The sequence below is a fragment of the Rhinatrema bivittatum genome, chromosome 1, assembly GCF_901001135.1.
Source record: "Rhinatrema bivittatum chromosome 1, aRhiBiv1.1, whole genome shotgun sequence".
Lineage (NCBI taxonomy): Eukaryota > Metazoa > Chordata > Amphibia > Gymnophiona > Rhinatrematidae > Rhinatrema > Rhinatrema bivittatum.
The window spans coordinates 767,934,276-767,949,908 of NC_042615.1; the positions used below are offsets into that span (position 1 = coordinate 767,934,276).

Consider the following 15,633-nt stretch of genomic DNA (forward strand, 5'->3'; position numbering starts at 1 on the left):
CCCTAAGCAAAACACGTCACAACACTAAAAGATGGTAGTATAGGATTGGTCTGCATCCATCAGGGGTACGAGTCTTCACCTTCGCCCAGCCAGCTAGAACCCGCTTGGCTGAGAAGTGTCTGACTGGGTTAGACTAATTCTGCACTTTGGTAAAAAAAAAAAAAGGCATAGGCCGCCAGAGAGGCCTTCACCATGCCCCAAGATGTGCTCTATACTGAAAAATTTTATGTGAGAGGGCCAAGCCATGTGTGGTAGGTCAGAAATGTTCAAGAAGTTCATGACCTCGTTGCAGCCCCTCACATACCAATGCCAGGTTAATGGCAAGATGGATTGCTGTAACAGCTTGAGTGATTTCTTGCTCCAATAGTGCAGAGGTACACTGGCACCAGTGTTCCCGATTCCTCGGCATCTGGGACCAGCCTCCTAAAGTCTTCCCACTTGCAACGAGAAAGATAATCAGCAATCTCGTTGTACAACCCTGAGATATGCTCACCCACGATATAATGTTTAGCAGTAAACACCTCAGGACCATCACCCTCAACAACTCGGACACTGATGAGCATTTTGCAGTCTGGCAGTTAACACTCTGTACGTTGGCCAGGTTATCACACTAGAATATCACCCTTCTGTTAGCCAGTTGCTGATCTCATATGTGCAGTGCAACTATCAGAAACAATTCCAGAAAGGTGATAGTTCATGTGATCCCCCAACCACGTCCACCCTGCTAGCCATTTCCCCAGGCACCATGATCCCTGCCAGTAAAGGCCAAACCCCACACTACCTATATTAAATAAAAAGAGATAAGTTGAATGTAGACACCGGTAGGGGTAGCCAAACCACTGAGCCACTGAAGTTCACTAGGAAAAGCTCCCACACCCTTAAAACTTTGTGTAGTGCTCAAGTGATCCTGAAACGATGGTGTTTCTTACTGACCATCAAGGACACCAAGACAATCATCGCAGAAAAGGATACCCCATTGGAATGATCCTTAACGTAAAAGCCAGGCTTCCAACGAGGGAAAGCACAAATGCTAAGGTCACCTTGCGACTCTGAAGGGTGCCACGAATCAAGACAGACAGCTTCTGTATCTTTTTGACTGAAAGACTTTACACCATTTGGGTAGAATTACGATCTACACCAAGAAATGTAAGAATCCTTTTAGGGGGCTCCAGTTTATCCATCACCAGCGGGATATCGAAATTGCAGGAATTTTTTTCAAAACCATGGAACAAGGCTCGGCTTGCATCAGAGTTGCAAGGGCCAACAAATAAGAAGTCACCCAAATAATGCGCCAGGCTAGCCAGACCCATGCAAAGGGACAGTTCCCAATGCAGGAAGATGCTAAAGGCCTCAAAGTAGGCACATGTAATTGAGTATCCCATGGGCATGCACTTGTCAAAATAATATGCACCTTCGAAAGCAAAGCCCAAAGGAAAACTGTCCAGGTGCACGGATAAGAGCCTGAGGGAAGACTTAATATCAGCTTTAGCCATAAGGGCCCCTTTACTGTAGTCTCTAAGGAGGTCGAGTGCACTGTCAGAAGATGCTTATTGCACAGTGCACATGTCCTGCAGGATAAAATCGTTGACTGCCAGCCCAGCCAGGTAATAGAGGTTGTATGTCAACCTAAACTTACCCAGTTCTTTTTTTTTTGGAATAACAGCCAGGCTAACAATCATTTTTCAAAGGGGGGGGGGGGGGAATGGACCTGCTATTCTGCCCAAACCCAATTCAGTGGTCAACTTTTCCCTTACTACCTGCGCAAACCCGCAAGGCAGATGGGGCATTTGGACAGCAGCTAGTATTTAAAGGCCTTCACATGGTATTCTAAAACCATCCTTAAATCACTTCCTCAAGGTGGAGGCCACACTCAGATTGGGGTACCAACTACAATTCATGTTGGTACCCCAATCTCGAACCCACTACTTTCCTTTACTGAGAGGGGACTTTCTTCTGCATTTGGAGGCGGGGTGACTGACTGCACAGTTAGTACAGATGTGCCTGCATTTGCATTCCTGAGATAGGCATCCTCCTTTTCTTACACTGCCAACACGACTCGACAGTAGCAAGTGTTGAAAGGCCCTGACCCTGCGAATCAGCTTGGCCTCGAAAGGAGCGGCTGCCTCACAGTGTATATGCACTCATAGCCGTCATGTGAGTGAGCCAAAGCTCCACATTGTGGGTACCCCAGGACATACTTGAAGTGTAAGATATTCTCTCTCTGAATTTCTCATCATAAGAAAGCCAGGAAAATCCTTCACAAATGGTGGGATGGGGTGTGCTCATCCGGCACAGATGCCCACCTGACAGGCTAGAGGGCTTGCCTTTAGAGGCCTGGGACTGTGGTCACTGCCCATGGAATTCCCTTCACAGCTATGCCCCCATCCAGTGCCTCCTGCTCCACTGCCAGCATCTGGCTGTGTTCCCCCAGTGGTTGGGTAGGCTGCAGGAGCCCCATGGCCGCCTCTGCCACTTCCACGGCAAGCCTTGAGCCCACCCCGCCCATTCCCATCGCAGGGGCCCCAGTTGGCAGCACACTTACTGCCTCAAGGTACACGATGGGCTGGGGCTGCTGACTTGCAGTTGCAAAGCATAGCGATCTAGCCCATGCACATGAGGGTGAAAATGGCTGACCAGGGACCTGCTAAATCAGTGTTGACCTATGGCTTGTTTTTTGTTTTTTTTCTATAATTAAAACTTGGTTTGTTTTTTTTGGGGGGGGAGTGCCACATGGGACACAAAACAGAATGGGGAGACAATACAGAGCGAGCAGCAACATGGGGAGCCAGAGCAAAAGAGATGACTTGCCACCAGGTCCCAGAGTTAAACTCCCCGTGCTGTCCAGCCATTCCCAGGACCACCCTTCTGAGTTTGAAGCATCCAAAGGGCTCGAGAATCGCCGAAGAGCATGCCCCAGCAACCAGGTTCCCACCCAGCATCACCGCCCCAAACTGACCTGGCCCGGTGTTCTCCCGACCTACCCCACGGCCGGCCCGAAGACCGCACATGCCCAGCGCTGGACTTCCTCATCCAGGGTATGGTGCTGAAGCATTGTCACCCGGCCGCAGCACCAACGCTCTGAATGATATCACCGGGAACCTTGGCACCACCTTGCGCTACCTCCATGGCCACCAGTGACTTCGCCTGCTCCCAACCCTCTAGCTCCAGGCATGGCACCGGGTTATCAGCAGCGTACATGGATGGGCCCGGCAATGCATCTTTATTGTTCTTTTGGCTGATGTATTTTGCTTTTGCTATTTTGTCCTATTCTCACACAGGGTAAATGACGGACTACTGATGGCAGTTATTCTACCTTTTGTATAATTGCATGTATATTGTTCACTTCTGTACTTGTTTCAGAATTTTTTGTTAAATAAAAAGATTTGAACAAAAAAAAATACATGTCTCTTTACAAGGAAGTAGGATTAAAAAAAAAGTTATTATTGGGTAGAGATGACATTTTAATATGTTTAATGAATATTTGCAGATGAAAACTTTGGCTTCCCAATATCCCTTCCCAGGCAATGTAGTCCCAAACTCTTCAATCTTTAAAACATCTATTGGCCTTACACAGTTACTCATATTTTGCCCATTAATTTAATTAACTTTTTTAGTGAGTTATCACAGTATTCCCCTTTCTATTGCACGTAAGATATAATCTAATTCTCAAAGGGGCAATGTGCACAAATTGAAAAATCCCTGGCTGAAAGAGAGAAAAAAGTACCCCACTTGCTTAAACTAATCAAATTCATAACATCCAGTTTTCATTACAGATATTTTATCAAATCTTCATGTCTTTTCACCCAATTCTTAATAGAAAAAATTTGTTAAATCTGATGCAAATTAATTTGAAGTTTAGATACTTTTCTTAAAGTTGTAAATTAAAACTTCCAGGTTGAATTCAGGGATATATGACAAACTAATTCATCCAATTTAACAACAGATATGAATATCCTATATTTTACAATTTTACAACTGTATTAGGCTGGACAAAAATTGTTTTATGTTTTTAATTAGATGTAACTAAAATCAGATGACTAATTTTTGACAAAAAAAAAATCTATGAATATATAATTATGCACCTGGTTGGAGCTTTCTTCATATGATCTCCAATAAAAGTTGCATTGGTCATGCTCATCAAAGTATTTGCTATGGAGATAAGAGAGAGGAGATGTTGGGTGGTAACAGCACGCGACACTCCATATGTGCCTTTCCCCAGTCCTTCAGTAATGGACATTTTCCTTCCTGCATCCACACTTCCATCTGGTGGTTTATAAACAGGCTGGTTAAAACCAGGAAGCATCAATGACATGTGACCTCCTCTGGAGAGAAGACCAAACGAAACAGGACAATGTGGCTTCAGCATTCCAAGGCGGTCAAGGCACACTTCATCTAGTGCCTCATTCAAACCCCAGGCATGTAGGCAGGACATGAAGAGCTTTGCAGTGTCCATAGTTAGGTTATACTCTAATAAGGTTAAAGGTTTAGATTTGCTAGAGCGGTACTCTGGGTCACTTTCTTCCCTTTTCTGTCTTATTTCATCATCATCATCATCATCATCAAGAAGATGTTCCTTAATGTTCTCTTTGATGGTCTCTTTGACTTGATGGAAAAGAACTGCTGCTCGTTTGCCAGCCAGAAAAGAGCTCCCTTTGTCAGCACTGCCAGATGCTTTCTGTAAACTCTCTGGGGAGATAAGTGCAGTATTAGGTCTAGAGGCTTCTTCAGTCAAGAGCTGAATAATTAAGGCTTCTACATCAAAGAAAAGCAGGTGTATATCAGGGTCCGTTAAGTTGGTCTTTATTGCTTGAACCATCAGAGAGTTATGAGAGTATTTTGGTAAATTTCCCTGCAAAAAAGCAATACAATTTAGTAGAATAAAATGTGAACGATAGGTTTACTTTATTTTATTTTCAAATACTTAAAAATGTGCTACTATTCTCTACAAAGTTTATTTTCAATATGTTGAGATAAATTAAATGTATATTGCTGAACTTGTAGGGGAAAAATGATTTGTTAAAAAATAAACATTAGTAATAAATTACACCAGAACTTCAGAAGTTTACCTAATTATAGTGCATAGAAATTAAAAATCTCCCTTATATAATACTATGCCCTAACTGCTGGAAAATACCACAAAATTTGTCATTTATCTCAAACACATGCCAAGTTAGTCTTATTTACCCTTTGTTCTCTAATCTGTGAACTCTCAAGAAATACATAAAAGACTTAATGGGTAAAGATACAATGTACTCTTGATCAGAGAGAGAACTAGGTGCAATGTTTCACAGAGCGGGACTGTAAATCACATACTTACACAGTCCCTGTTGCCAGCATGTCCCCTGCATACGTGTTTCCTATTCAAACATCTAAAGATAAGACCTGCAAAGTCTCAAAAGGCCATGTGCTATAACATTTTTTTATTGGTTGTTTAAAAGTTAGCACAGCTTACAAACACTCTTTGAATTGCATGTATTTATTCATTCTGATACCAAGAGGTAAAAGGTATTCTAAATACTCTGTGTAGAATGAAGAATATACTATAGAAACTCATTGAAAACATGTTTTAAAGCATTTTGGGTCTGATTTTTAAAAGTATTTGCACACATAAATGGGCTTTTTGAAAATTGCCTTGGGGATTGTGTGCATACTTTTATGTGCACTTGAAAGAGACATTCCCAAGGGTGGAGAAATAATTTATGTGCATACTTCTGATTTTCGAAAATGTATGCATACACGTTTATACCTGTCCCCAAGCACATATGCTGTACAGGATTCCATGTATAACTGCTAATTTTCAAAGAGGACGTGTGTAAGTCAGCTTTGGAAATTTGGGCTAAAGCCTGCATGTATTTTCTACATGCAGACTTCAGCCCTAGGTCATCTGTTATAAAAGTTATATTCTCTGTGAATAAGTCTGTCAGAGTTTTCATTTAGCAGTTTCATTCATAGCAACTTTCTCTTTATTCAAGAAGAATATATTCCACAACCTCCCTTTTAGTCAAGTCTGGATATGGAACATTTTAAATATCTAGCATAAACATATAAAACACTCTACAAAAGTAACATTTGCTATGTAGATCTGAAATTACATTCTGAATGACCAGAATGAAAATCAACAATATACTTCCTAGGATGCAATCTTTGAATATGGAAATAATTAAGCAAAAAAATCACAAAGTTCTTTATGCATTCTGAGAACTTATCTATATTCTGATGTCCCTATTAAGACCTGAGGTTAGTGTTTATTTGGAGAGTTATCATAGATTTTTTAATCACCAAGAATGCACACTAATTTTCGAATCTGCAAAGTCAATTTGTTTATCCAAGGTAAAAATACAAACAAAGGGAACTCTGCTGCTTGAGATGTTATACATATTTCAAAACAAACATCAAGCCAACCCATATCAATCCCAAGGGTTAGACAAGTTGATTAGACTTGGAAGTGGATGATGCCAGATGATTACCTTTGGCAATATTTACCTTCTGGTCAGGCATTTATGGCATCCTTTGACAGAAAGATATGATGTCTTTGTATCAAGAAAATGTGTCTTAAGATGATTTATTCCTTTGTAGAATACACAGAGCTATTTGTCTTTGTTGCCAGAAACAAAACTACTACTTACACAGTAGGTTATGTGAAATAATATTAGAAATGGTCCCTTGTCCCCTACATACAAGATGATAGATATTCTCTTTAACAACTCCTTCAAAAAGTCTTCTAAAAAAATTCACTACATTTGAGATTTTGCTTCTGAAAGGCAACTAGTCCTTTTTAAATCCTGAGGAACTATCTATGTTATATGAAGATTATATTTTGATATTTAGAGTTTTATGCATATCTACACGTTAGCACCTAATATGGAACCTAGCATCGTGTAACTATAGCATGGGTTATTTTTCCCTATAATGCATCACCTTGCACTTATCCACATTAAATTTCATCTGCCATTTTGATGCCCAATTTTCCAATCTCACAAGGTCTTCCTGCAATTTATCACAATCTGCTTGTGATTTAACTACTCTGAACAATTTTGTATCATCTGCAAATTTGATTATCTTGCTCGTCGTATTTCTTTCCAGATCATTTATAAATATATTGTGAACACGGGGCTAGTGGACCCTTGGGCCGGCCTGCAGGAGACTAGGAAAGGGCTAATCTGGTCTCAACTGAACGGGCCGGGAGGCAGACTTCTGGCATGCGGGTACAAGCGGTTTCACCCTGGAAGCTGGTACTCCCCCGGGAGAAGTCCTTGGGAGTCCAGCCCCTGGGACTTAGGAGATTCACCCTGGACGTTGGAGCCCCTCCGGGAGGAGCCCGTAGGGGCCCGACCACTGGGACTTAGGCGAGGTGGTTGATGGAAGAAGCAGGCGAGTATCTGGCTTGACTAAGTCAGACGGGAACACGGCTTGAGCTGTAGGCAGGCTGGAGCCCGGCTTGGGCTGTAGGCGGGCTGGAGCCCGGCTTGGGCTGTAGGCGGGCTGGAGCCCGGCTTGGGCTGTAGGCGGGCTGGAGCCCGGCTTGGGCTGTAGGCGGGCTGGAGCCCGGCTTGGGCTGTAGGCGGGCTGGAATCCTGCTTAGGCTGAAAGCGGGCTGGAACCCGGCTTGGGCCGTAGGCAGGCTGGAATCCGGCTTGGGCCGTAGGCAGGCTGGAATCCGGCTTGGGCCGTAGGCAGGCTGGAATCCGGCTTGGGCCGTAGGCAGGCTGAAATCCGGCTTGGGCTGTAGGCAGGCTGGCAAGCAGGAACCGGCAGGCAGGCAGGAACAGAGTAGCCACGACAATGGCTGACTCCGGGGCTCGAGGCAACAGGGGATCGAAGGAACCCTGTTGCAAGGCATTCCTCGGGCGTCCGCGGTGCCCTAAGAAGGCCACAGCATCTGACGTCAGACTCAGGGCGGAGCCACCCTCCGACGGGAAACTGCCCAGAAAAGTGCGAGAGACTTGCGCGCGCGCGCCTAGGGACAGGCATCCCCCATGGGGACGCCCAGATCTAGATTCTGCTTCATTCACAGCTGGCAGGAACCCTTGAGGTAAGGACCGGGACGTGAACCTCACGGACCGGACCGCAACAAATATTGAAAAGTAAGGGTCCCAATACAGATCCCTGAGGCACTCCACTGTCCACTCCCTTCCACTGAGAAAATTGTCCATTTAATCCTACTCTGTTTCCTGTCTTTTAGCCAGTTTGCAATCCATGAAAGGACATCACCACCTATCCCATGACTTTTTACTTTTCCTAGAAGCCTCTCATGAGAAACTTTGTCAAACGCCTTCTGAAAATCCAAGTATACTACATCTATGGGTTCACCTTTATCGACATGTTTATTAACTCCTTCAAAAAAGTGAAGCAGATTTGTGAGGCAAGACTTGCCTTGGGTAAAGCCATGCTGACTTTGTTCCATTAAAAAATGTCTTTCTATATGTTCTGTGATTTTGATGTTTAGAACACTTTCCACTATTTTTCCTGGCACTGAAGTCAGGCTAACCGGTTTGTAGTTTCCCGGGTCGCCCCTGGAGCCCTTTTTAAATATTTACATTTGCTATCCTCCAGCCTTCAGGTACAATGGATGATTTTATTGATAGGTTACAAATTTTTACTAATAGGTCTGAAATTTCATTTTTTAGTTCCTTCAGAACTCTGGGGTGTATACCATCTGGTCCAGGTGATTTACTACTCTTCAGTTTGTCAATCAGGTCTACCACATCTTCTAGGTTCACCGTGATTTGATTCAGTCCATCTGAATCATTACCCATGAAAACCTTCTCCAGTACGGGTACCTCCTCAACATCCTCTTCAGTAAACACCGAAGCAAAGAAATCATTTAATCTTTCCGCGATGGCCTTATCTTCTCTAGGTGCCCCTTTAACCCCTCAATCATCTAACGGTCCAACTGACTCCCTCACAGGCTTTCTGCTTCAGATATATTTTAAAAAGTTTTTACTGAGAGTTTTTGCCTCTGCAGCCAACTTCTTTTCAAATTCTCTCTTAGCCTGTCTTATCAATGTCTTACATTTAACTTGCCAACGTTTATACATTCTCCTATTTTCTTCTGTTGGATCCTTCTTCCAATTTTTGAATGAAGATCTTTTGGCTAAAATAGCTTCTTTCACCTCCCCTTTTAACCATGCCGGTAATCGTTTTGCCTTCTTTCTACCTTTCTTAATGTGTGGAATACATCTGGAATGTGCTTCTAGAATAGTATTTTTTTTTAACAATGACCATGCCTCTTGCACATTTTTTTTTACTTTTGTAGCTGCTCCTTTCAGTTTTTTCTAACACAGTCAAAACAATTATTAAGAAGTGGAATTATGGCCGATTGGTCTAAGGTGACACTCAAGTCCTTCCTGCTTCCCTATGCTGGCTGTTCTCATCTCCAGATGGAGGCATGGGTTCTAATCCCACTTCTGACATGCTCATCCTTTAGTTAAAGGGGAAAGCCGACAGTCACTCAGCAGAGAGAGATATCTTCAAAGGATACTAATGATGCATTAGAATTAGGGCATCCCAACAGAGAGGTTCCAAGAAAAGTAGTCCAAGTGCCTGTACTTAAAAACTCACCTGAGCTAAAAAAATTCTAACTTATCCCTATCAATTAAAAAGCAGAATGAAAATACAAACAAAAAACAAATTCTGAAATGTTTGTATGCTAATGCCAGAAGTTTAAGAAGTAAGATGGGAGAATTAGAATGTTTAGCAGTGAATGATGATATAGACTTAATTGGCATCTCAGAGACATGATGGAAGGAGGATAACCAATGGGACACTGCTATACCCTGGAACAAATTATATCACAATGACAGAGATGAGCACCCGGGAGGCGATGTGGCGCTTTATGTCTGGGATGGCACAGAGTCCAACAGGATAAACATCCCGCATGAGACTAAATGCACAATTGAATCTTTATGGGTAGAAATCCCTTGTGTGTTGGGGAACACTATAAGTGATAGGAGTATACTACCGTCCACCTAGTCAAGATGGTGAGACAGACAATGAAATGCTAAGAGAAATTAGGGAAGCTAACCAAATTGGTAGTGCGGTAATAATGGGAGATTTCAATTACCACAATATAGACTGGGTAAATGTATCATCGGGACATTGTACCATGTGCCTTTTAACAATGGTCATTTCAAAATTTGTACATCCGACCACAAAGAGAACATTTATTTTGCATGGCTCTTCTGACTGCACATCCTCGGGGGTGGTGATTGTCATTAGTTGTCCCTGTCTTAAATTGTATGAAGGCAAGACGTCACGGATGATCAAAATTCGTATTATTGAGCACCGTTCCAACATTAAAAACCATAGAGAAAATGCCCCCTTAGTGGAAACTGGTGTCAGCATTCTCATTCTGTATCTGATTTACAATTTTTTGTTATTGATGTGGTTCGACCTTCTACACGGGGAGGGAACTATCCCAATGTGTTGATTAAAAAAGAACAAAAATGGATTTATCTATTGGACACTATGGTACCTAATGGTCTGAATTGTGAGCTCGAATGGAGTTGGTTCACCTGAATGCGTTCTGCTATGCTCTGATTGGCTAGTCATTCCTGTATTCTGATTGGATAGTGTATTTCGCGCCAAAATCTTGAAAGTTTAAAGCCCCAGATCGCTGTAAGTTTGGTGTACTCCCTGTAACCTGTCACTTTATGTAGAGAAAGGTATGTACAGCGTTCGCTGTTTTTCTTAAAAATGTTGATATGTCTTTGATGATACTGTTGGCCCTTTTGTCATATTGGTCGGTTTTGCTAAGTATTTGTTTACATTTTTTTACAGAATGTTCTCTTAATTTGAGCTGTCCCTCCCGACGCAGCCAGCTCGGCGAAACACGGGTTCCGTGTTGGGGGACCCTTGTATTTTCATTGAAATTTTTACATTTATCAGTGAAGTTGCCATAATAAAGAATAGATTTTTGAATACAAAATCTGTGACCAACATAGAATTTCTTGCTTTGGATATATTTTAAAAAGTTTTTATTATGAGTTTTTGCCTCTATGGCCAACTTCATTTCAAATTCTCTCTTCGCCTGTCTTATCAATGTTTTACACTTAACTTGACAATGCTTATGTTTTATCCTATTTTTTTTAGATGGATCCTTCTTCCAATTTTTGAAGGATTTTTTTTGGCTAAAATAGCCTCTTTCACCTCACCTTTTAACCCTGACAATAATCATTTTGCCTTCCTTCCACCTTTCTTAATGCGTGGAATACATATAGACTGCGCCTCTACGATTGTATTTTTAAACAATGTCCAAGCCTGCTGAACACTTTTAACCTTTGCAGCTGCACCTTTCAGTTTTTTTCTATTTTCCTCATTTTATCAAAGTTTCCCTTTTGAAAGTTTAGTGTTAGAGCTGCAGATTTACTTATTGTCCCCCTTCCAGTTATTAGTTTAAATTTTATCATGTTATGATCACTGTTGCCAAGTGGCCCCACCCCCGTTACCTCTCTCACCAAATCCTGCGCTCCACTAAGAATTAAATCTAAAATAGCTCCCTCTCTTGTTGGTTCCTGAACCAATTGCTCCATGAAGCAATCATTTATTACATCCAGGAACTTTATGTCTCTAGCAAGTCCTGATGTTACATTTACCCAGTCAATATTGGGGTAATTGAAATCTCCCATTATTATTGCACTGCCAAATTGGTTTGCTTCCCTGATTTCTCTTAGCATTTCATCATCTGTCTGACCATTTTGTCCAGGTGGATGGTAGTATACTCCTATCACTATACTCTTACCCAACATACATGGGATTTCTACCCATATAGATTCTACTGAGCATTTAGTCTCTTGTATGATCTTTCTCCTGTTGGACTCTATTCCCTCCCGGACATAAAGTGCCATACCCCCACCAAGTTGACCCTCCCTATCATTGTGATATAATTTGTACCCTGACATAGCACTGTCCCATTGGCTATCCTCATTCCACCAAGTCTCTGTGATGCCAATTATGTCAATCTTATCATTTGCTGCTATACTGTTCTACTCTATACTGCCACTTTAACCAGTTGCAAGCAGACTGGGGTGAAGAACTGCTGTGGCATCAGTTCCACTTGGGTTTAAAAGAAGATATCAAAGATTAAGATAAAACCCCATTCCTCCCTGGAAGAACTAATGAACATTTGCATCAGGACTGATACACATTTGGGGGAACGGCAAAGGGAGAAAAAAAGAAATTCTGTAGTGCTTACGCCCCCCCTGTAAAATTCTTCTTTGGTAAGTGAACAACAAGATATCTCAGAACCCAGATTTGCTCCACAATCTTCTGGGAACCATGGCCAGGGTGAAGCATCCAACCACTGCAGCCACAACTCCGCTCCACTCCCTACGCATCACTACAGGTTTTCGCAGCACCACAGGTTTTACTATACCCATGACATGGGTATAATAAAAGGAAAAAATAGATCTGAGATTTTTCTTTTGTAAGTTGTTCCTTGCCAGCTTCTGTTTCTCAGCGGGGCAGAATCTGACAAGTCATCTTCAGTGCCAGGGTCCATATACCTGAGTTCATCCTCTCTCAGATACTGAGTGGAGGAATCCCTCAGCAATTCCATACTTGGAGCCTGCTCTTTCACTATTGACTGGGTAAATGTAACATGCTGTGTATCGCTTATGGCACAAGGGGGAGGGAGGCAGGGAAGATACAAGGTTGTCAGTGGTGGTGCTGCGAAAACCTGTGGTGATGCATAGGGGCACGGAGGTCCGTCCCCCCCTGGGGAGGAGAGAATAATGTAAAGGAGTAAGGGGTTTTGAGCCCTGGACACTGGAGTTCTGCTTTTCAACCTGTGGGAATTGGGAAAATAGGCGGCACGGTTTAGTTCCCAAGTATGGTGGATGGGGTTATGCCCAGTTAAGGTAGCCACTGGCTATCATGTAGATCCACCCTGTTTTCATAGCTGTTTTAAGTATTAGCCAGCAAGAAGTTCTCTGGTAACACAACATTATTTGTTCTAAGGACAGAATCTGAGCAGGGTCATGTTGCAGACTTGTACTGGATCTCTCCCTTGATTGCTCGGAAAGGGAAAAGCACTTTGTGTGGACTGTTCGTTCTCTATAGCGTGTAAACAAAGGAATCCACACTATGTTCGAATATTCTGTTCTCTCTATTAAACATCTCTGAGAAAGGGTGACTGCTGTGTGTATTTTTAATTAGGCTCAGACAAACTAAACTAAAGGAACCAGGGCCTATGCCCGACTTTTAGTGTTTTGATGCTGTGCTGGAAAGGTGTTTAAAATGTTATTAAATGAATACATAACACATATATAAACACTGTTTAACTTAGCCATGTATTCTGCCTAAATATAAGACAGCCTGCTGTGAAGACTAAACTGGGCTAGGAAGAATGACATAACTCCTATGCATGTAGGGGAAGGAACTTTTACAACCCTTGTGCTGCCAGTATATAAACGTCTGTTTTAGAATTCCTTGACCTGTATGGACTATCTCCCTTTCTCCAACCCCCAGTCCACCACACCTATGCAGTACTAAAGAATATAGTTTGAAAGGTTCATCTACTTAGATGACACTAGATAGATGCTTCTTTAAAAATCTGAACACATAATTTATGTAGCCACTTTTTTTTTTTTATAGAGCAGTTATATATACAGTAATATAAGAAAAGACAGCTACCTCCAAAAAAATGAAAAATTAAATGTCAAACTGAGAACGAAAATAGTTGCTGTTAAAATGAGTCGCAGTTACAAAACAGAAAAAGGTGTCTGCTGCCCTCTACTGCAATATCCCCTAGAGCAACCAAAAACATGGATCAAAAGAAACTTGCATGCTTTCCCCAGGATCCTCAAATACCTTTACTAAACCGATTACCTTAGAATTTATTTTTATAAGTAGCATGATGTGAAGAGAGTCAATCTACTATTATTGGTATAGTATGATTCAATTACTACATAGATATTAAAAGTTTTAGGGTGTTTTAAAACCCATTTTCTTATGGTTTCTCTTGCATTTCTGATTCAAAAGAAATGGCTTCTACCTCATAGTTACAATCAACATTGCTGGATGTATGAAATACTTGTGCAAAACAAAAATTTAATGGGCACATTAAAAAAAAACACTTAATGAGTTATGGAAAAAGATTTTGCTTGCTCATGGTAAAAAAATATATATTAGAAATAGCCTACTCACAATATAATTGTGTGCAGTAGTGCACAAATACATTACCTAAATAGTTTGAGTTTATTAATTGCTTACTGAAGGCAAGCTAAATAACCTGAACATACTAAATAGTAAGAAAAAACTAAACTGAGCATGCTCAGTTCTTTTCCTCTTGTCTCCTTCTGACATCCAAGAGGTATATAATGTTGAGATTACTTACCTGATAATCTCCTTTTCCTTAGTGTAAACAGATGGACTCAGAACGAATGGGTATAGTATGCTCGTGCTAGCAGTTGGAAACGGATCTGACGTCAGCACGGGTGTATATATATACCCCCACAGGAAGCGTAGCAACTTAGTAATCTTCCTTGCAAAAGCTGTTATGGATGTGTGTACTGACGCTCAGTGAAATAGTGAAACAGGATTCCCCTGACCGATTGATAGTAGCTGGAGACCGCCAGCAGTCACAACCGGAAGGCGTTGACACCAGGTAGAGTGTATGCTCTTATGTAAACAAATGACATGGCTTACCTTGAATCGATGAAACCCATGTACACAGGCAGCTAGGCGGGATGCTGAGTCCATCTGTCTACACTAAGGAAAAGGAGATTATCAGGTAAGTAATCTCAACATTTTCTGGCGTGTAGCCTGATGGACTCAGAACGAATGGGATGTACAAAAGCTTTACTCCCAGCCTGGGCGGGAGGCTGCCTGAGGACCATGTAGTACCGCCCTCGCAAATGCTGTGTCCTCCCTGGCCTGGACATTCAGACGGTAGAACCTGGAGAAGGTATGGAGGGAGGACCACGTCGCCGCTTTACATATTTCTGCAGGCGACAGCATCCTGGATTCTGCCCAGGATGCCACTTATGCTCTGGTAGAATGAACCTTGACCTGTAGAGGCGGAGATTTCCCAGCCTCTACATAAGCTGCTCTGATAACTTCTTTAATCCAGCGGGCGATGGTGGGCCGAGAGGCCGCTTCACCTTGTTGCTTTCCGCTGTGCAGGACAAACAGATGGTCCGTCTTTCGTACTTCTTGTGTCACTTCCAGATATCTGGGCAGCAATCTGCCAATGTCGAGATGGCGTAATAAACGCACTTCTTCAGATTTCTTCAAACCCGCCGTGGTAGGCAAGGATATGGTTTGGTTAAGATGAAACTGTGAAACCACTTTAGGTAGAAAGGAGGGAACCGTCCGAAGATGGATAGCCTCAGGAGTGATTCTGAGAAAGGGATCACGGCAGGACAGTGCTTGTAGCTCTGAGATGCGGCGTGCTGAACATACAGCCAGAAAAAACACCATCTTCAAAGTGAGAGAACGGAGAGACAGGCCCCGAAGGGGTCTGAAGGTGGATCCCGCGAGGAAATCCAAAACAAGGTTGAGGTTCCATAAGGGCACAGGCTACTTCAGTGGCGGACGAATATGCTTGACTACTTTCAGGAAGCGAGAAACATCTGTGTGCTTGGCAATGGTCTTGCCATCCCTCCTGGGACCGTAGCAAGAGAGCGCAGCCAC

The 15,633-nt window shown here is 42.4% G+C and overlaps 1 protein-coding gene across 3 annotated transcripts in view; it reads right to left on the bottom strand.

Moving 5' to 3' along the window:
• Window positions 1-15,633, bottom strand: part of WDR7 (WD repeat domain 7) — a 1,145,388-nt gene that overhangs the window by 767,010 nt on the left and 362,745 nt on the right. For all 3 annotated transcript variants that reach the window (XM_029579728.1, XM_029579736.1, XM_029579721.1), the window contains exon 15: window positions 4,083-4,849. In XM_029579728.1, coding sequence (XP_029435588.1) covers window positions 4,083-4,849 — 767 coding nt within the window. The remainder of the gene's footprint in view (window positions 1-4,082; window positions 4,850-15,633) is intronic.